Genomic DNA, 22,560 nt, shown 5'->3' with positions numbered 1-22,560 from the left:
AAGTAGTCTGGTCGGATTTTGCCTCTTGGACAGAATTTAAAATCAAAGAAAAAAGAAATCCTGAAATTACATTAGAAATGAAGATCTCTGAAGGATTTTTTTGTTTGTTTAATTATTGGATCATTTTACATTTCTGTGATTTAAAAAACATATAAATCCATAACTTATTCGTGAAAAATGCACATTTGTTTGTGTTTATTTGTTGTGGGTCAGATGAGAGGACAGACTTTTAACAAGAACATGAAAATGGAAGAGGCTGTTGTTTTATTGTGCTGTTTTCCATCATACTTAAATAGACATGATGCTGGCTATTCTGCGTGTCGACCTTTTCAGAGCTGGTCGTCTACATCATGATATGCAGTCACATTCAGAGCGTTAACTTATCTAGAACTGGTCATTTCTGTGTCTATGTGGCTCAGCGTCATTCAGTCCAGAGTGGCTTTGAAAACACACCACAAAATAAAATGGATTACCTGATTCTGGATAGCAAAACATGGGATTTTTAAATCCAGATCATTCTGATCCAAACTGAACAACTGGAAGGGCAGCACCGGGTGGTAATAATGTTACTGTCCTCTTGTATGTAAGTGGAGCTCAAGGACGTACAATCTTTTAGTCATCCGTCTTTTAAGCTTTGCAGGAGAATCCAAATGAATCCAGCAGAAGGGAACTATCAGTGGACACTTGATGATTCTTTGGTGGTCTGGACCTCATTAGCAGTGAGAGGGATGCTCCCAGGAGTCTCTACCTTTGACCTTTACTGTAGTCGGTTTTGTTGAGAGCGCCTGCACTTCTCCTGACACTTCATGTCATGTAAAAGCACCATGAGTGACTTTGGGAAAGCTACAAATGGAGACACTGGAGAGGTGAACATTTTACCACACCTCCTATCTGAGGGTGGATCTGTTTCAGGTCTATGCCCAGTGTTTCAGCTAATAATGATAGTGGGAGAGTCAGAAGCTACAGGCAGAGCACAAAGTCTTCATTCTCAAACAATCAGGGCTGAGCAACTTTCTTTATCTGTCTTAACTCTTGTTTAACATCACAACATTCACAGCATTTTGCGGCTGCATGCAACACGTCTCTATAAAATCCCACTGTACCTCCAACAATTGTCAAAATGAGGAGAAAACACTGCGCTGTAATTGTTACAGTCGGGTCCAGTTCAAATATAAATTCATAGGAAGCAAACAAAGTGAAGCAAACCATCACTGCTGTCGTTGGAGCAGTTTGGCAGTATCTCTTGCTTTCTCGCCCAGTGTCACGGCTCTGGTAGGCATCAGACATTTGGATGTTGTCGGGCCAGTTTTTGACTCGTTTTTGTGTCAGAGCCTGGGATTGATGTATGAATCATGTCAGGTCAGCACAACTCATGCATTAATTGCACAATAAATGTTCTTAAAATCAGTGTTATACTATTTAAATGTGTATCAATTTCAGTGTCGAGCTAGCAGTGCCTTTATAAAAATAATAACTCCTAACAGAGTTCATGTCTGAAAGCGGTTTATATGTCCCAGGAAGGTTGTCATCTGAGTCCAACACACAGCTGTGCAGTTAAACCTTCTAGAATGAGACACAATCAAGTCAGGAGTCTCATCTGAAGCGTCAAATTATGTGGTGGAAATCTCTGACACCGCTGCTGGATGCATCAGGAAACACGGGAAACAATCAAAATTCAGCTTCTTCTGGTAAAGAGGTGCTACTTGTGTGATAGTCATTTGTATATTTCATGCGAAAGGTTAGTGGAAAAGGTTCTGGTGCCCTCGAGTGATTAACCAGGTACAAACAAAACCTAAAAGTCAGAGCTAGGGTACATGCCCCGGAAATATGAAGACTATGGAAACCGATGAGGGACAAGCAAACCCGACTCGCTATGGGGCAAAATATGAGAAATATGAAAATCTGGATTATTATTTAATTTTTGGTATCATTTTCAGAATTAATATTTTAATTTTTTTAATAGGTTTTAGTTACTCTATAGGAAATATATGAAAATCGGGGTTATTATTAACTTTTTGGTAACCTTCATTTTCATTAAAAAACAATGTTTGAGTTACTCTGTAGGAAAAATATCAAAATTTGGATTATTAACTTTTTGGTAACCTTCATTTTAATTTTTTTATTTTTTAAAATTAAATTTTGGTTACTCTTTGCTATTATTTACTTTTTGGCAACTTTAATTGAAATTTTTAATACATTTGAGTCACTCTGTAGTGAACTGAGGTGTATGGTGATTTCTGTCGAGAAATAAATGAAACATAAAAAGGGGAAATTCTTATCGGTCAAGATAATATAAGATATACTGAAAATAGGAACAAATTTGAAGTGAATAAAGGCAGGAAGGAAATATAGCAAATCACGGTGTCAGTCTGCAGATCATTTACATGCCAGATAAAGCTTCACTAGCAGGTCACAGTTTCTCTAAGATAGATGCCAGAGGTGGGACTTTACAGAAACACATATTAATGATAAACTAGGCAAGACAGGCAGCTTTATTTGTATATGTGTATTTGTATAGCACATTTCATACAGCAGGGCAACTCAATGTGCTTTACATTAAAACATTAAAAGCATTGGAAATATTCAGGCAAGCATAAAAGAGCACATTTAAAATAAAAAATATAATAAAACACAAAAAAAGAGAAGAAAATGTTGACATATATATTGAAAAATAAAATTACAATTTGCATTTAAAATAAGTGAAAATAAGCTATATAAAGAAAGCAGTGGCAAATATGAAAGTCTTGAGCTGTGATTTAAAAGAAGTGAGAGTTGGAGCGGACCTTCAGCTTTCAGGGAGTTTGTTCCAGATATGTGGAGCATAATAAGTAAACGCTGCTTCACCATGTTTAGTTCTAACTCTAGGGACTGAAAGCAGACCAGGACCTGAAGACCTCAGAGGTCCAGATGATTCATAAAGTGACAGCAGATCAGCTATGTATTTTGGGCCTAAACCATTCAGTGCTTTATAAACCATCAGCAGGATTTTAAAATCTATTCTCTGGCAGACAGGAACCAGTGTAGAGATCTAAGAACTGGACCTTGTTAGGAGTGGAGCAGCAGCTTTCTGTATGAACTGCAGCCGTCTGATGGACTTTTTAGGGAGTAAAGACACTGTTACAGTAGTCTAGTATGCTAAAGAAACCAGCATCTACTCAGTGTTTGTATGGGGCTATAATCCCCTGGTGATATGGTGATGTACATTTGTGTGTCATCTGCATAGCTATGGTAATTTGTTTTGTTGTTTTCCATTATCTAACCCAAGGGGAGCATGTAGATGTTGAATAGCAGAGACCCCAGAATGCATCCCTGAGGTACTCCACATACCATTTTCATCCGCTCAGATGTGTAATTATCTATAGACACAAAATAGTCCAGGTCATTTAAATAGGACTTAAGCCAATTTAGAACTGCACCAGAGAGTCCCACCCAGTTTTCAAGTCTGTCCAGTAGTATCCTGTGGTAAACCATGTCAAATGTAGCACTGAGATCAAGTAACACCAAAACTGAAATTTTACCACTGTCTGTGTTTCAACAAATGTCCTTGAGGACCTTGACAAGAGCAGTCTCTGTGCTGTGATGTGATCAGAATCCTGACTGGAAGACATCAAAACAGTCATTTATATTTAGATAGTTGTTCAGTTGTTCAAAAACTGCCCTTTCAATAATTTTACTTTAAAAGGGAGGTTTGATATCTCATATTAGTCTGCTTTTTTAATGACTAAAATACATGTGTTTATATTTATGATGCTCCTGTCCCTGAATGATTACTACAGTCCAGTCATGTGGAAGCAAAAATAATAATGGAAAAACCAACAAAAAGCGTCCGTCACAGTAATATCTTGTGTACTTATAGACATGTTTTCAGGTATTTGGCTTTCATTTAATTTGTCACCTGTATTCGTTATTGCTTCTTGTCTCCAGCCTGCCTCAGTTACACGAGGAACACAACGGGGTTTCTTTAACCGCTTTTTTCCCCCTGAAAAGCTGAAAACATGTTAACTGGCTATTTGTTCCTGGTCAGAATCAAATCATTATCTAGCACTGTACTTAAATGAAAGAAATCAAGAAAATTTGAACTCATCTTTTGTCAAAGGTCAATAATATTAGCGTCCCACTTCTTTCTACTTCACTTTGTGCAAAAAATACGCCGCATTATGTACTGCCACTTCTTCCCCCAGCAGTACATCTGTAATTCTCTTTCGCTTCGGCCCTCTTTTTTATTAAACTACTCATCCTTTGAAGCTCATGTCTTTAAAATGACTCCTGTGACACCATGAATTAAAAAAAAATTTAACTTAAAAGCTTCCTTTAGTGCCAAAAGGACATTTTCAAGGACATGCGCACAGACACACTTACACACTAACCTCATTGCTCAACAGTTTGAGACAGAACAGACAGGTGAGGTGTGAAGCAGATCAAAGGAGTCATGTTTTTGCCATTAACACATAACACTTTCAGGATGATGATGATGGAGATGAGTTAAGCTCTAAATGTACCACGGTTAGATGTTGTCTCAACGGAAATGTAAGATTCACCTTTTTATCAAGACACGATCTCTCTCAGTTGACCAAAGTTTTCCCCGCTTGTAGTCAGCAGTGTCAAGCTCACCCACATTACACTTACTTGCAGCACAGCATACAGGTCCTTCTGAGACATCAAACACACAGACACAGGTTTATTTTTCCACCAACTCACACATAAAGGTGACAATCTTTTCCTTTGCAAATTTTTATCACAAACGGGGGGAACCACGTACATGCATCATCTGTGATTTGGTTTTTGACGGTCAGCGTTAACAGTATTTGTTTGTCAACATCTACCAGTCACAGAATGGCAAACTAAATGGGCTGATTAGTCAAGAGCTTCCTAAAATGAATCCTCTTTGTGGGTTTGTTGATAGAGAGTTGACAGGTTGAATCAACTCATTTAGGAACGCTATAAAGACGGCGTAATTGTGTCTGTTTAATGTCATACAGTGCCCAGAGGCCTGTCATCTCATAATCTGTCATAATTAATTAAATCGCAATCCATTTCATCAGACAAACTCTTGTTTTCATTAGATCTGTGAGTGCACAAACCAACTTCTAATCAACATCAAACTTACAGCAAACAACACTTACGTGTATAAATGTTAGTTACGAATAAGCCATTGATCTTGGAATTGTGACATTTTTTTTTGCCATTTTCCTGTCACCGCTTTATTTCTGTCTAAAGATTCCCCCGCTGTGCAGAGAAGAGCTCTAACGTTCCCCTCAATCTTCCCCAGAGTGAAACCTTCACACTCATCTGGTTCTTAATCCACTGATGGTGTAAAGACAAAGACGGCACACTAGCTTCCATGATGAGCACTGCAGAAATGTTGCAACCGCATCCACACTCTAGACACATGATGAGTCAAGCTACAGTTCCACAAAGATTTTTTGAAAAAAAAAAGAAAAAAAAGAGCGAAAAAACAGGTAACATTTTGTACAAATACATTTGCTAATTATTGTTTTTAGAAATTGGGTGACCATTTCTATTTTGATCATGTCTTTTCTTATCTCTGTATTTATCAAAGTGGCATTCATCTTCCATTGTGCGTCAGATTACGTAGTCATTAATGCGTGTTCAACACAAGGAAATAGCGCACCTTTAGTCAGTTCACAGCAAGTGTGATTAAGTGTAATGACACTGCACTTTCTATATGATCGAGAGACCTTTTAACTTTCATTCCAACTCAGCAAATTTGGCCGATTTCCAGGCAGTGAAGAAGTACAATTTTAAACAATTAGCTGCTACTACTCAAACTAGTTTCTTTTTTAAGTGAGACTAAACTGAGAAGTTAAGGGTGTAATCTGTTGTTGTTTCTGCACACTCCAGTCAGGTGGCGTGCTTCCAGACAGCAACAAACCCAACTAAAAGCAGGAGATGTCTATCTACAAGTAATAAGGACTAACATGACCATGTGCATCTCTGTGAATAAGTGGTATGACGATAAAATATTTAAAAATAAAAAGCTCTGGAAGCTCTATTGAAAATGAGATAATGCTCTCATGGTTTTCACATTCTGGTAGTTAACTCTTAGATGCTGTGAAGTCCAACGCATTAAAATCAGAGCAGCAGACCTTATTAATTTGCTGAAAAGCCAAATGAAGGACATATGCTGTGACAATGACATCTATCTCAGTTTAAAGGCAAGTAATCCAGAAATGAGTGCAGTAAACGGTGTGTTCAAATGAGGATTTATTGAACTTTATAAGAGCTGCTGTGGTTGTGTGTTTGTGTTGGCACCTCTGGAAATGTGTAACAACAGACTTTGTGTTGACTGTAGATTGGTGAATGCCGTGACAAAGGCGAACATTTCACCTATCCACAGGAGCGGGAGAAACAATTTCTCAATTTGTCTCTTCACATGGTGTTTTCATGTACCGTTGACTGAACAAGTGAGATTAATTTGTCAGTCTGTAAGAATCCAGTCATGCTTTTGAGTTCAATGAACTTGATGCCGTGACTCTGATGTTCCCATCAATCATATGCAGCTCTGATACTCTGATTAAATTGTGATTTACTGGGAAACCAAAAAAAAGCCGAATGGACTGAGAGAGGCTGACCTGGCCGTGAACACTGCTCATATGAATAGTTTTACCAGTGTTTTCTTCCTAACATCGCTGTTGTTAAGGCACATAAGGCACTTCGTATGAAAAGTCTGTCAGAACCCCCCCCGCCCACCACACTTCACTGATGTAAAATTTGTGAGGGCAGCAACAATTTCCTGCCTTTGCGAAGCTGACAATTTGGCAAGCACGCCCACTTCATGCAGCATTGAGATGTGAGAAGGTAGACGGGAGTTAATTTCTCTCCCTGAAGCTTGTGTTTGAACATGCATCCCTTTGAATGATTACTTCCCATGTGAACCTGGTCATACACACTAGTTTGCTTCAAACATACTATAATACAGTGTACTGGACTTCTGCAGGTTTATTGTCCAAGTACTGTTGCCGTACTCCAGCAGAGGCCATCGTCTTACTGGTATAATCAATATTAAACAACTGTCTCCATCTGTCAAAACTTTCACCTGTAATAAAATGTGCAAAACTAGAACGTAACAAAAGTGTTCTACAGGTTGGATCACCGTTGATTAGGACAGTTTTGGCAAAAAAAAAATAAATAAATAAAATGATCATTCAGCGGTTATTGTTTCATTGTACTCAATTTTGGCTAGTATACGTACGTTACCCGCATTAGCTCTCAAATAGCCCATATATTCTGAGCATTTTCCATTTGAACACTTAACCAAATATCAATAACACCATTAACGTCAGTACCACAGACTGTATGTAAAAGATGGATGTAGCTAAGTTTACTCATAAAGGGAATAAAATTTATAAAATTATTATCATGCTGTTTTCAAAGTCTTGGAACTGTGACCTAAATATGTAGCAGGCAGCGGGAACTGATGGTACTCAGAAAACCCCCGCAATTTAATCGATTGTTCTTTGTATCATTTCCGCAGTGGTGGATTTGTAGTCCGATTGCAATCATGTGATCGTCAGCATCCAGCTGATGTAGTGTTCACTTGTTGTCATGGTTACAGTGACGCTGTGCTGCTATCTCGCAATGATACAGAAATCTTTAACAAATCCATGGATCCAGACTATAAGCTGCATCACTGCCAGATTCTAATGAGGTGGTCCTTGTGTCATTTCTGACCTTCCCTAAAAATTTCATCCAAATCCGTTAGTCTGTTTTTGAGGGATGTTGTGCACAGATGGATTCATCAGATAATTCTGCCGCGTTCCTTGACGGAGTAAAAGAGGGGTTAAAAAGCGAGTGATGTTTCACAATAATATTTATACACATTATTAAAGAAGATAAAACATGTGACTGGGATTTTAAAAATACTTCAGGTTAGCAGGAAATGTGTTTACCAATGTTTTTTTTTTTACTTCACCAAGGAGTGTGGTGGAGTTATGTGACAATGGGCGTACATTTCTCCATCTGTTAATCTGTCTGTTAGCAACATTATTCAAAAACAGAAAAACAAATTTGGATGAAATTTTCAGGGAAGGTCAGAAATGACATAAAGACTAAATGATTAGAATTTGGCAGTGATGTGGCTTATAGTCTGGATCCATGGAGTTGTTAAAAATGTCTGTATAGTTGCGAGATAGCTGCACGGCATCACTGCAACCATGACAACAAGTGAATGCTACGTCAGCTGCCTGCTGATGATCACATGACTGTGATCCTACTACAAATCCACTGCTGTGGACTTATCGGGACTTATCTGTCAAAATAATGCAATGACTGAGCAGCCTCTGAGCGCTTTCCTTGTTTTTTTCTGGGACTCACAACCTTGGTAGTGGATGCTTTAAGGTGCTAATAGGTCCCTTACATTTGACCGTTATTAGTGGACCTCAGATAAGTTCCCTTTCCTTTCCTGGCAGTTAGCAGCCAACAGTATTTGCTTCTATGTACTGGCATGCAAGTTAATTTTATATATATGCACACTGCTGTTCAATTGTGTGATTTTCACTGAAACATTTATCTGGAAGTTGATATACAAGATGTGTGAATTTGCACTGACCAGAAACCGAACATATTTTCAGATTAATAGCGGTTTAACAGTGTGAACATTAACTTCACTGCAAATGGCATCAGTGGCTGCCCCCTGAGAAGGCAGTGTCCCCAGACTTCCTACTCACTCTTTAGCAGCTCTGTTAATAAACAGGAAAATTACTGCTGGGCATCTTTTGTGAGTCATGACTGAGTTTACTAGAAAAGCAAAACAAAAACTATGAAGTCACCAAAAGCTAATATTTACGGTGTAATCTAAAGCAGACTCAAGTCATTTTTCTGACCACAGGAACTCCAGATATGAGGAATTTAAAAGCAGAAGGGCTGTTCATCTCAGTTTCTTTTGCACTTGAAGAACGGACTTCCTTTTACTCGAATAGCATTCTATATTTGGTTTCGTCTTAAGCCAATGGTCCGCCACATGACCAGAGTTCATTCCAGTTGTAGTGGCGGTTATACGTCATTTGTTTTCAGTTGAATGGTTTCGGTAAAATATGGAACTTTCAGATTTCCAAAATGGCCACCAGTGCTGACTAACAAACGAGATAAGGAGTTTGGAATAAAGCAACCTTTAGAGATATTTGAATAGCTGTTTCACCATGACATCGGCAGAGAAAGAACCTGTTCTGACCAACCCCCACAAAAATTACAGCAAACAGACCCATCTTATTGGCCTGGGGGAGAATCTAGACAAAGTGTTAGTGCACCCTCTCACTGAATATTTATAGATAAACTATAATCACTCCTAGACCACATGTGACAAACCATAAGGGTGAAGTGATGATAAACTTCATGACTCAGAAGGTACAAGTTCCAGTATCTGTCACATGGGCGGGTTGGAGAACCAATGTGTGGACAGAGGAGGACAGACTGGTACAGGCAAATTTAACGTATTTAAAATGAACAAAACCTCATAAAACAACTAGGGGGAAACCAACAGGGTTAACTAGACAAAACCAAACCTGACTTAAACCACCTCAAGGACTAATATAACCTTCACAAATAAGGCAGAATAATATTATTAAGTGGGGAGACAGAAACTCAGACCAGATAACAGAGGGGGCGTGAACTAAACTGAGACTAACCAAAGTTAATACAGAAAAGAGGCAATATTACAAAAGGTCAAGGTCAAAATCCATTCAACACTTCCCTCAGTACTGGCTGTGTCCCCTCACCCCTCAAGCTCGCCTCTGTCTCCCCCATCCTCAAAAAACCTGGTTTGGATCCAACCTCCCCTTACAACTTCCGGCCCATCTCCAACCTCCCCTTCTTATCCAAAACATTAGAACGTGTCGTCGCTGCCCAGTTGAAAACTCATCTCACCTCCAACAACCTGTATGAAACCTTTCAATCCGGATTCCGCTCTCATCACAGCACTGAAACTGCTCTCCTCAAGGTCACCAACGATCTCCTCCTCTCCTCAGACTCTGGACAAGTCACCATCCTCATTCTTCTCGACCTCTCTGCAGCATTTGACACAATCAATCACTCCATCCTCCTGTCCCGCCTTCAATCCTCCATTAACATCACCGGCACCGCCCTCACCTGGTTCACATCATATCTCACAAATCGACAACAATTCATCAAGGTCAACAACTGCACATCCGCCACCGCCCCCCTGTCCCATGGTGTCCCTCAAGGATCAGTCCTTGGCCCCCTCCTCTTTATCCTGTACCTCCTCCCCCTCGGCAACATCATCCGCCGCCACAACCTACACTTCCATTGCTACGCCGACGATATCCAACTCTACATCTCCACCAACACCACCGCCACCACCACCCTCCCCTCTCTCTCCAGCTGCTTGGCCGACATTAAATCCTGGACGAGGAAAAATTTTCTCCTGCTAAACTGCGACAAGACTGATCTCATCTTTATTGGACCTAAATCACTCACACCATTTCCCCACTCCCCCATTACCATTGATAACACCACCCTATCTCCTTCTGCTCACATCCGCAACCTCGGTGTGATATTTGACAGCAACCTCACTTTTGAACCTCACATTAATCAGATCACCAAAACTGCCTATTTCCATCTCCGCAACATCGCCCGTCTCCTCCCCTTCCTCTCCTTCTCAGCCACTGAAACCCTCATTCATGCCTTCGTCACTTCCCGCCTTGACTACTGCAATAGCATTCTCTTCGGCTCCACCTCCAAAGTTCTCAATAAACTTCAACTCATTCAAAACTCTGCTGCCCGACTCCTCACCCGAACCTGTTCTCACGACCATATCACCCCCGTCCTGCAGAACCTCCATTGGCTCCCCATTTCACACCGCATCCAGTACAAACTGCTTCTCCTCACCTTCAAGTCCATCCATAATCTTGCCCCCTCTTACCTTACCGATTTGCTCCTCCCCTACACCCCCCCCAGGAATCTCCGTTCCTCCCACACTAACCTCCTTTCCATCCCGCACAGGACCAGCCGGCGACATTGGGGGGACAGAGCCTTCGCCATTGCCGCCCCCACACTCTGGAACTCACTCCCCCATGCCCTCCGTGACTGCACCAACCTCACCACATTTAAATCCCTTTTAAAGACTCACCTTTTTAGATCTGCTTTCCTTAAGTGATTCTGTATTTTATCTTGAACTTGTTTTACTATCTATTGATTTTAATTAACAGTTTTGTTTTATCTTATTGTATTTTATGTACAGCGTCTTTGAGTTTTTGGAAAAGCGCTTTATAAATAAAATTTATTATTATTATTACAACACTCACTAACAAACCGAACAGGAAGTAAGGCAATCAGATAAGCACAAACTGAAACTAGACCTACCAAACAGGGTACTCACGAAACAAGGGGAACTAAAGGAGCACGCAGGCTCAGGGAATTCGGGGTCCGGCGAGAGCATCGTTGACACCAGATCGGTGAAAAGCCGGAGTGGGACCAGCGGGAGGCAGGATTGGTCAGCTAGCAGGTCACTGATGCAAGACTGACTGGCAGGAGTGGCTAGAAGCAGGCAGGTTGTCAACAGATCGGGCACCGGCAGGATTACAGGGATGTTAGTCTATGATCTGGCGGAGAGTAAATGAATGAGCTGGGCTTATAAAGAGTGAGGTGATTACGAGCAGGTGAGCTGATCACTGCAGCTACTTCTAATCACTGCAGTCAGAATGTTGCAGGCAGGACTGATAGGAAAGGGAGTGTGAGAGGGTGAGTGAGGGAAAAAGGCAGGGGCTGGAGCGGGGATCATGATTAGCACAACCAAAAGAAACAAAAAAAGAAAGAGAGGAATTTTAATGTACCACACACTACAGCACACAAACTCAAAATCCAGTATTATAAACTTCAAAATGACAGAATTGCAGCAACAGAGTTCGAGTTCATTATCTGTTATCTTGTCAAGAATATCTTTCTTCTCACTACAGAATGCAGTGAAACACGTTTGTTGGCTTTCACTCGCAACAGAGGGGAAAGACGGGACTGCCAGAGGTGGTTTCTTAACCTTTTCCCATGAGGGCAGCTTTTTTTTAATGGCACAGTTTATAAACTATATAAAGTGTAATATTCGGAGGATGTGCCATGAAAAATTAGTGCTCATTTGCATTTCCAGGTAGGTGTACAACGATGACATCAATGACTTCCTGTCGTCGTGAACTTCATATAGCTATAAAAAGACTGGGCAGATACTGATCACATCAGTGCTCACTCAAAACACAGCTAATAGAAACTTTTAAGGAAGAGACAGAGAGAGAGACGACGCTGCAGTATGATGAAGTACACGATTCTCCTTGTCCTGCTGCATCTCTGCTACAGTGTTGGGTCAGACACAAACCAGAACAACAAGAACCTGTACAACGAGATAATACAAAGTCTGAACAACCTCAGTGAACTCTACAAAGGCAACAAAGTCAATTTCACATCTGTAAGTATAACAAACTGATGCTATCACACTTTGTTTCATTTAACACTTGCAGCTAGGTGTTAGAAAGTTTACTGCGGCTTCATCCGCATCACTCTCAATGATGGCGTTTCTCACAATCAGCTTCTTCTGACACGTGGTGAATAATACATTAATTACATTAATTTCTCTGTCCTTCCAGCCAGACACCGTGGTTGTACCAGAAAAGTACAAAAATGCTGTAAGTATCGCACCTTTTCATCGTCTTCACTTTGAATGGTCCAGACAACCTCAAGCTCAAAAATACAATATAGAATACAATAGAAATACATCATTAATTTGTTTTCAGTAGTAGAAAGACAACAGTTCCCACCATCATAAATACAGATAAGTAAGTAAAAATGTGCAGTAAATAAAAAATATACAATAATAACATAAAAAGCTAAATGTCCGATGTAAAGGAAGTACAAATGTTAAAGTGTTTCATAGTGCAACCAGTGTCCAAGAGTGCAAGAATATAAAAAACTGTTCCAATTACAGAACTAGAAAAAGAAAAAGATGTCAAAATGTACAGGAACTTTTTTTTAAGTAATTTAAAATTTAAAAATGTGTCTTTTGAGAGAACATGCAGACTGAACTCTGTCATTTTTCCATTGCAGTCCTCCTGTGTGGGTGTCTACAGCAGGGAGCTGAGGAATCTTCTCAACAACGTAACGGTTCATGATGCCGACAAAACTGTTCTCCAAGGTCTGAAGCTACAGCTGCAGCATCTGAAACCGTATCAAGAGGTAAGTTATTAAAAATGACTTAATTCAAATCTAGACAGTAAGAACTGAGTGTTTTCTGACTGTTGCATCAGCATCAAACCCTGTTATTTTTTACTTCCATTTTTCAGAATGACACATGTAAAAGGAAACAGGAAAAGAACATCAAAAACACTTTTTGGCATTACAAGTATTTCTTCAAGAGACTCAACAACAGAAGATGAAGACTAAAGCCTGCTTTCTGTTTCATGCAGGGCAGCTTCAACTGCTACTGATTGAGAGTTTTTGTTTATTTCTTTGCGGTTAAAGATTTCACAGAAAATGAGATGACAGATGTGACCTGTGAATGTATTACATATGTATTTTTACACATTTTAAATTCAAGATTGGTCAAAAATGACTTATTTATTTATTTGACTTATTTATGTGTATTTATTTGACTTTTTAAAAATTTATTTATTTGTATGCAAGTGTTGGTTTAATCAGCCATTTGATGTAGATGCTTTATAAAACCAACTGATGATGACACGTGATATTCACAATGTGAAAAACAATATTTCAGTCCAAAGGTGTTTTGCTGCTGTCTTCAAATAAATCAACTACTTTAATAATTTGTTCTTGCTGATTCTTTTTTAATAAAAACTAGACTGCCACTTTGTACCACTCAAATGCACACGTCACTGGTGAAGCAGAGCCATAGACCTGCCTGTATAAGCCTTTTTTTTCTATTAAGCACTCAAGTCCCTGTTTTTTTCTTAAACTTATTGTCTTTTAACAACATTCCAGCTTCCTTCTCCTTCTCTCAGTGACAACATGCTAGATGAAAATTCTGAGGCCAGTGCTATAATGTGCAGTCTGACCTCATGGTGGCAGTGTTGTCACAGTCCTACAATGCTTAAGCACAGACACAGTGATACAGAAGTTTGTCTCATCATCTCATTCCACCAATTGCACATCCTCGAATCATTTCCTCACCTCCCTTCATTGTGTCTTCGTCCCTCCCACCTGAGATACGAGGAGAGAGCAGTTGGGAAGTAACAGGTATTAAACGAAATGAGACTTCCTTGCCTCAGGCCTGTAATTTTAAAGTGACATCAATAAAATATGACATACAGCACGGCAGCATCATGTGTTCACTGTTTTGTTACAGCCTACCACTGTATGATTTCCATCAGGGCGTTCATGATATATAGTATATATTTATTCTTAATCCATATCATAACATGACGGAATGCCACAAAACAACTGTATACTGTGCTTGTTTACTTATTTGTTTATTAGCCCTGCTCTTGTCATTGTTTGCACATTCCAGCTTTGTGTCTGCCATAATAAAAATATGAGAATCAAAATGGAGAAATGAGAGGAGCCTTGTCAGTTTGGTTAACATGATGGCACTGCAGCTGGTTTCAGGCTTCGTTCAAAGCAGCATTTTCATTGTTTTTGGATAGGTCTAATAGCGACAATGCTACTAAACATGCTGGCTAATCGTGACATCCAGAAATCTCATTTAAAAGCTTTAAGCAAAGCCTGACGAAGACAAAGCCATTTTGAACATATGTCACGTGTTATAGGAGGTCTAATTTTTCAGTCTTGAAATATGCAAAAGTGTGTTTACCCTGTGTGTGTGCGTGTGTGTGTGTGTGTGTGTGTGTGTGTGTGTGTGTGTGTGTGTGCGTGTGCGTGTGCGCGTGTGCGCGTGTGCGCGTGTGCACGTGTGCGCGTGTGCGTGTGTGCGTGTGTGTGTGTGTGCGTGTATGTGTGTGTGTGTGTGTGTGTGTGTGTGGATACAAATAGATTGTAATGCCATTAGTGGGTGGAGGAGGTGTTGGAGGAAAAGAGGACGTAGAAGTTCCCCACCTCCTGTGAAAGCATGACTGAAGTGGCTTCACAGGCAAAAACAAAACATGCAACCAGAACAAGAGAGAGCTGCAGTGAATCAGTGCCTCTTTTATCTATTCTACCCATCTGGAGAGTGGTAAAAGTTGACATGTTTGCATGCCAGCACACAAAAAAACACACGGATATGCATCAGCTTTCACAGATCTGAACGGCTGATAAATACGCAGCGATGTGTACTCTCACCGGTGCACTCACACAAACATGCAGCAGTGCACCGCAGAGGTTTGTGGCTCTTAAAACAGTCTGCTTTGCTCTCGGCCATCTTGCTCAGAGCGTTTGTGCATTTTGTGGGCGGCTGGTTACCTGTCATCTCTCATCAGACCAAAAAAACGCAGATCATTTAAAGCCGAACCACCTTGAGTCACCACAAGCAGCACGAGGCGATTTACATGACAGAGATGGTGAAAAGATAATCTGCAGATGCCTTATCTATTCTCATACTTCCTTTTTAGTCACATCAGTCTGCCTGGAGAGCGAATGACTCACTGTAAGTAAGATTCACTGGTTTGGATGATCATCGTGTGTGAGAAAACAGCCTCTGTGTGACATGAAAGTCTCTGAACTACATTGGACACAAGATAGAAGAACAGCAGCTGCACCTTTGAACACAGAAAACCAGCACAAAGGGAGGTAGGTGGAGAGAGATGCTGTGAAATATGGGCCAACGGTGACCACAATTTGCCTGTCTATGCTCTGACCTTTCACTTCTCACCCCTGTCTGGATGATGTCTTTTTCATGTCCAGCCAGCACTCAGCGTAGAGTCTCAAAAACAGAGTAGGAGGGACCATTAAGGGATGAAGTTTTCCAGGAAATGATTAAAGACTGAAGCAAACATGTGGATTGACAACCAAACACACAGCGACTCTCATAATAAACACAGTGAGGAATGGAAGGTGATGTTATGACTAATTTGCTGGTTTAGAGGCCAATTTTAAACAGGAGAGGAAACAAAAAGAGGAGGAAAAAGCAAGCAGTGTAAAAGATTAGAAAACGGTACAAGAAAATGTATGGAAAATATCTGAACAGAAATCTCACATCTGAGGAATACACAGTTTTTCTCACTTCTTCATTCTGTGCATCATAAATGGAGGTTCGTGGCTTTAAACCGCCTATTTAAACATCTAACAGAGTGGATGTTTGCTGAGGAAAAGGTTAAAAGCTGTTTCCTCATCTCCCGTCAGAAGCACTCACATCAGTGCAAAGTGACAGCTGGCATGTCACGATAGTTTCTGCATCCCATGATGCTCCGCACGAAAGATTCCAGCCTGAATAGAAAACCAACTGAGGGGTTTTGCTGAGCCTCGTTGCTGGGATTTTTTACGAGCAGGATTTATCAGTCAGAGCAGATAATCATGACAGCGGCTGGGGGATCTCATTTTTTATCTTTTATCAGGGCATAAACCTGTCTTTCGTAAAAGTCTCTGGTTTAGTCGTGAAATCCCCTGAAGGAGGTTCTCTCCACTCTGCGTCCTGTAGAGACGCATTAGTTGCATTTCTCCATTAGGTGGCCTCAGCGACCCACTGCACCTGACTGTTGTGTTCTGATTTTAGAACCTGGATCACGACTTTATTAAACTACACTAAAATGGTCAGATTAAGAGAAAACGCTGGTGAGAAGAGTTGGATTTAAAAGGGAATTTGGCACTTTTTAACCTCTAATCTCTGCGTAAAGAGGCACTCGTGACAAGTGAAGACTTAACGATTGCAGCTGTTATACAGAAATACACAGAGATTTGTCGCCACAGTCGCACGCTTTCATTCCTGCTTCACTTTCTGTTGAATGGGGCAGCGTGAGAGCGCACGGTGGGAAGCTGAGCTCTTCGGGGTTTGGCCGCAGACGCGCACTGTGGCTGCAGGAGGACGCAGCCAGAGCGCTGATGGCTGAGTGACATTTCAATCCCGCGGTGTGTTGTCATTTCTGCACAATAGCGAGCGACGTGGAGCCCGTGGAGGACACAATCGGACCGTCCTTTTGCGCTGTTGTTGTTGGATGTGGACACTGGATGGCCTCTGGATGCACTTTGCGCAGGGAAGTTCGCGTGGAAGCTATCGGACGTTTGTTTTTACATGTGATGTCAAGCGACAGCTGACCGCATCTCTGTGAGTAATGAAATGAAAATGATGAGAAATATTTTTTTTAAAAAAGAAAGAAAAACCGCAGAGTAGTGTATGTATGTAGGAAGGTGTGACTCGTGCCTTAATTACAATCCGCTCATGGGAAAATCCCTCTCTGACATTTTGGGTTTGTTATTTACTATAGAATCATTTGCAATCCACAAGCTATAATCTATTACATAGGCTAAACAAGAAACCAAAATGAAGAAGTAATATTTTAAACATGCACCATCCTTATGGTGTCAGCCATTTCAAAATTAAGACATATATCTACTGTTTATTAACTATTTTATTTATTCAATCTACAGGGATGCTGGTGAGTTCACTCACTCAGAAAGAAGATTCCTAAAATCACCCTGATTTTGGACTCCGGGCAACACAGGAGAATCAGTCATTACACTGAGGAATTAAGTCACCACTAACCTTTCATCACTGCAGCTCAAATGATGTCAAATCTAATTTACAAAATCAGGAATCAAATGTCCAGTTCGGAGAGGATTGGCCTCGGACATCCAATCTTATCTTTTACAGGAAGATGCAATGTAGGAGATTTTTTGCGAGGCTGGAGAACAGGAGCCTCCTAGATTCTAATCTTGTGGATGAAAATGTAGCACTATGACATAAACTCCTCAAACCCGCACATGTTCAGGGATGGATCTTGTGAACTTTACGACTGTCATCGACAATGGTTTTTTGGATGAGGCGCCATCGAGCCGCGTCCTGACTGGCTGCTTCCTCTCGCTGCTCATTCTCACCACCTTGCTGGGGAACACACTGGTTTGTGCAGCCGTCACCAAGTTTCGACACTTGCGCTCTAAGGTGACCAACTTTTTCGTGATCTCGTTGGCCGTGTCCGACCTCTTGGTTGCCATCTTAGTGATGCCGTGGAAGGCGGTAACGGAGATCACCGGGTTCTGGCCGTTTGGCTCCTTTTGTGACACCTGGGTGGCTTTCGACATCATGTGCTCCACGGCATCCATTTTAAACCTCTGCGTCATAAGCCTGGACCGCTACTGGGCCATCTCCAGCCCCTTTCGCTATGAGAGGAAGATGACACCCAGAGTGGCCTATGTGATGATCAGCGTGGCCTGGACACTGTCTGTCCTCATTTCCTTCATCCCGGTGCAGCTCAACTGGCACAAGGCCCAAACTAAATCTTACACCCCTCTCACTGGGTCATCTGTCTCTCTGAGATCAAATGTTACATCTCACAGCAGCCTAGAGAATTGTGACTCCAGCTTGAACAGGACCTACGCCATCTCCACCTCTCTCATAAGCTTCTACATCCCTGTGGTCATTATGGTGGCCACCTACACTCAGATTTACCGCATTGCCCACAGACAAATCAGGAGGATCTCTGCCCTGGAACGGGCGGCCGAAAGTGCGAAGAACAGACACGACAGCATGGGCGGAAGTTCCAGCATCGCAGAGTCCGAGAGCTCTTTCAAAATGACATTCAAGAGGGAGACAAAGGTGCTGAAGACGCTGTCTGTGATAATGGGGGTGTTCGTGTGCTGCTGGCTCCCATTTTTCATCCTCAACTGCATGGTGCCCTTCTGCGAGCAGTCGAGCGGAGGGGAGGCTTTCCCCTGCATCAGCCCCACCACGTTTGACGTGTTCGTGTGGTTCGGCTGGGCTAATTCCTCCCTCAACCCCATCATCTATGCCTTCAATGCAGATTTCCGCAAGGCCTTCTCCATCCTGCTGGGCTGCCAGAGACTGCATCCAGGAGGCCACAACATAGAGACAGCCAGTCTAAACAAGAAATGACTCATGACTCTCTCACAGCACTGACTCATCCCTTAATTCTAAGAGTCCAGGAGTTCCTGCTGCAGCCAGTCTCATCAACTTCATATCAGGACGCCGCTCGCTGTGCTAACTCTTTGATTGACTGAATGATACTGTGACCTTGTATGTGGCCACGTTTGGATTAGGTGAGTGGTCTGCCTGTTGTGCAGACTGTTTATGCTCACCGTGGTTGCTACGCTGACTTCAGAAGACAGAAGCTCCTGAAAAATGAGCGGGGATTTGGGATTAAGTCTCCCCCGCTGTTATGCCTGAGATCTGGGAGTGCAACAGCGCTGACACACTCCTGGAATAGATAATCCCATGACTGGGCAGCCTAATGGTGTCACACATTGCTCTCTTCAGTACCATCATACGCAGATACACAAAAGGAAACACTGTCAAAACATGCTCCTTCAAATACAGTGTAACTGTAGAACCCAGCATGCACATGACAGCTAACAGCTAATTACATCACAGCACACAGAAACACTCATTACATTTAAATCCCGGGCTCTGCAAGGACCCCTGCAGTAAAGCAACAAACCAAATCACACTGAGCAAAGGTACAGGTAAAATACATCCACAAGTGACTTAATATTACAGCCAGAATGAAAACAGGTTTGATCTAATATATAAATGTTTGAAAAGAGAGCTTGCAGAAGTGGAGATTTATGAAAATGTAACACAGACATGAAAAATGCAGCTTTTCAAACTGCAGATTGTCTCACTGTGTATATGGGTTCATAAATGTTATTTATATATCATCCAAATGTCAAATTGTTACAACTTTAAACCCAATTTACTCAACAGGCACCTCATGAATTATTTGTTCACTGCTTGAAAGTGTTTTATGGATGAGTGTCTCATATTACCTCGTGTGTCCTGTATTTTTCCTGAACAACAGCTGATGACCTCTTTTAGGTAAAGGCTCTGACAAAGGTCTTTGTGTGACTTGATTTGGACGTCGAACACATCAGATAACAGCTGAATTAGGTTTGAGTCAAACTGCTGCTCTTTATATTGAAATATTCAAGGATTATCAACATGGGTCTTGTTCTTACAGGTTTGGCTCTGATATTTCTATTTCAGTTTAATTACCAAATCAAATCAGAAGCTGCCAGATGATCAAACAGGTCGCAAACAAGCCCTCGGTTTAGATTATTAAATCCACCTTGTTAGGAGCGCATTGGAAAGAACACATGAAATGTCGCTACTAATCCTTAATAGCACAAGAGAACTGTATGGCTTGTACCAACCAGGGCAGTCACTCAAAATTTAGGTTAGAAAGACAAAGAACAAGAATATAATTTATTTGAATGAATTTCAAAACAAATTGCAACTTTCACTGTAGAATAAATGTTCAGTTCATTCAATTGCTCTTCCCTCTTTCCTTGAAAAATAAACTAATGCAGCTGAAATGCTTCTATGAAGTCAGGAAACAGTTTTAATATTGTCCATTATTGGAGCTGTAACCTGGTTTATTAAGCACATGATTTGCAATAAATTAGATGAACAGTGCATTTTAGAAATGTCTGAATTCATTTCATGTTGTACTTACACATTATAAGTTTTTAACAAATAATTACAGACATGATTTTCATTATTTTTCTACTTTGAATGCACTACAGATTGACTTTCAAATAAAAACAGACACAACTAAGGGAAGCGGTGTACATCCACGTTGAATGAGGAAGTCAGTCTGTTTGGTTAATAATTACAGCTTCCTTTTTTTTTCAAGTGTTTTTTTTTCTTTTTTCTTCTGCCATATAAATTTGACTAAGCTGAGGGTTTGTTCTCCAGCCTGTGATCTAATTATCTGACTGCTTGTATTTCTCGTTAGATGTATTTTTAGAGGTCTGATCCCAGACCTCAGGAGATGAACAAATAGTTCCACATTTGGAAAATATGCCTATTAGCTTAACAGTTAACTGATTTCAGATCGAATGGAATTAGCAATGAGACTAATGCTGTGATTCATTTTTATTTAATTCGAGCAGATTAAAACTTTCTCAGGCTGTATATTTTTGCCTGTTGACCAATTAGCAGTATGTTGTTCAGGCATTAATGTTGTGGTTCAACTGAGATAAGCCAAGTCTCACTACTGTTTCTCGAGGGAAAAATTTAGCTAGAGACGAAAACCGATTTTTGTACCAGGCTGTAAACATATTTATTTGTGCTGTAAAGTTGCGCATTTTAACATCTTGGTCTATGGGAATAGACTCTTTTGGAGCCAGATTCAAGCAGTCATTCGAGGAACTGCATATAACTTGGTATAAAACCACAACTTTAAATCAGATTATTTACATAAAATGCTTAAAACAGTGAGCTTCAGAAGTGCTGGTAAACTTTATTTTTTTTAATGTCTGGACATAGCCAGTTATTTTCCTACTATTTCCAAAACACTTTGCTAAGTTAAGCTAACCCTCTTTTGGCTTTCATGTTTCACAGACTGACATGAGAATATTACCGACCTTCTAATCCATCTCTTGACAGAATCATTCACAACTGACAGAAATTAGGGCCAGAACTATGAGAATAAGACCCAGGACTTAATACCACTGCAAGAATTAACATGAAGAACTGGATGGATCATCAGCAATGAGTGAGGATTACTGACGCAAACACATATGTAGGTGTGTATTAAAGTTATTACTTTAGAATATGCAGGTTTGACCATTGCGTACCTGTTATGTTGCATTCATAACTGTGTAACCCTTCAGAAGAAACAGTTGTGGGTGTCTGCTTCAGCCATGTGGAAACATCTCAAAGCACAGGTTAATAAACGTTTGTGTCCATTTTTCTAAAGTCCACTGTGTGGTGTTTGTGAGTTTGACTGTGCAGCTTTGACCTCCACGCATCAAACTTCCTGAAGGCAATAATTGATTGATTGATTGAATTTCACACCAGAGTCTAAAGGGTAAAAATCTAATGGGACCAGCTGTGTTTCACGTCCAAAATTTCACTCTCACATAACTCTGGTGTTCGTGTGTCTGTTCGGTGATGTATCGCCATCATTAGCGAAGCGAAGCACCCAATCTGGAGTCGTGAATAGCCTGAAATAATAAAGCAGTGCAACTACTGTGGCACCTCTTTATCCCCACTATTGGCTTTGTTTCATTCAATAATTGTATTAAAGCAAATTTTCACACTCTCACGCTATAAGCTACACAAGAATTTTGGGTCATGTACACTTTTGTAGTCTCTGTCAAGCAGACAAATGCCTGTCTACTTATTTCCTTTCGCTGATGAAAAAATGTGATCATAAATTGCAGTTCTCACTGGTTCACTACATTTTTGTATCAAGGATGGACCTGTCACAGAAACTTACATGCCCTAATCTATTCAGATGTTTGAAAGGGGACTGAGAGGACAACTGAGGTAGCTGGAGTGTGAAAGGAGAGCAGAGCAGCGACAAGGACGTGTGATGGATTTTATTTTGCAAGACCCAGTTGAACATTCCCTCCCATATTAGCCTGCTGCATCTTTAAAGACAAATTTCTCAGTTGGTTTTGTGTTAAGTTTTTGCTAATTAATACTAATGGATATCTCTGTAGACGGTCCTCAGTGGCCATAAAAAAAATTGAATTTGA

General features: G+C 40.8%; 1 protein-coding gene across 1 annotated transcript; it reads left to right on the top strand.

The window, feature by feature from the left end:
* The first annotated feature begins 16,371 nt into the window (after positions 1-16,371).
* On the top strand, positions 16,372-21,775 carry drd1a (dopamine receptor D1a). Its single transcript, XM_035942872.2, has 2 exons — positions 16,372-17,167; positions 17,491-21,775. Exon 2 carries the CDS (start codon positions 17,834-17,836, stop codon positions 18,950-18,952), a length of 1,119 nt encoding a protein of 372 aa, XP_035798765.1. The 5' UTR covers positions 16,372-17,167; positions 17,491-17,833; the 3' UTR covers positions 18,953-21,775.
* The last annotated feature ends 785 nt before the right edge of the window (positions 21,776-22,560 follow it).

This window comes from Amphiprion ocellaris, chromosome 13 (assembly GCF_022539595.1).
Source record: "Amphiprion ocellaris isolate individual 3 ecotype Okinawa chromosome 13, ASM2253959v1, whole genome shotgun sequence".
In the NCBI taxonomy this organism is placed as follows: domain Eukaryota; kingdom Metazoa; phylum Chordata; class Actinopteri; family Pomacentridae; genus Amphiprion; species Amphiprion ocellaris.
This window is presented reverse-complemented; position numbering and strand designations above follow the sequence as displayed.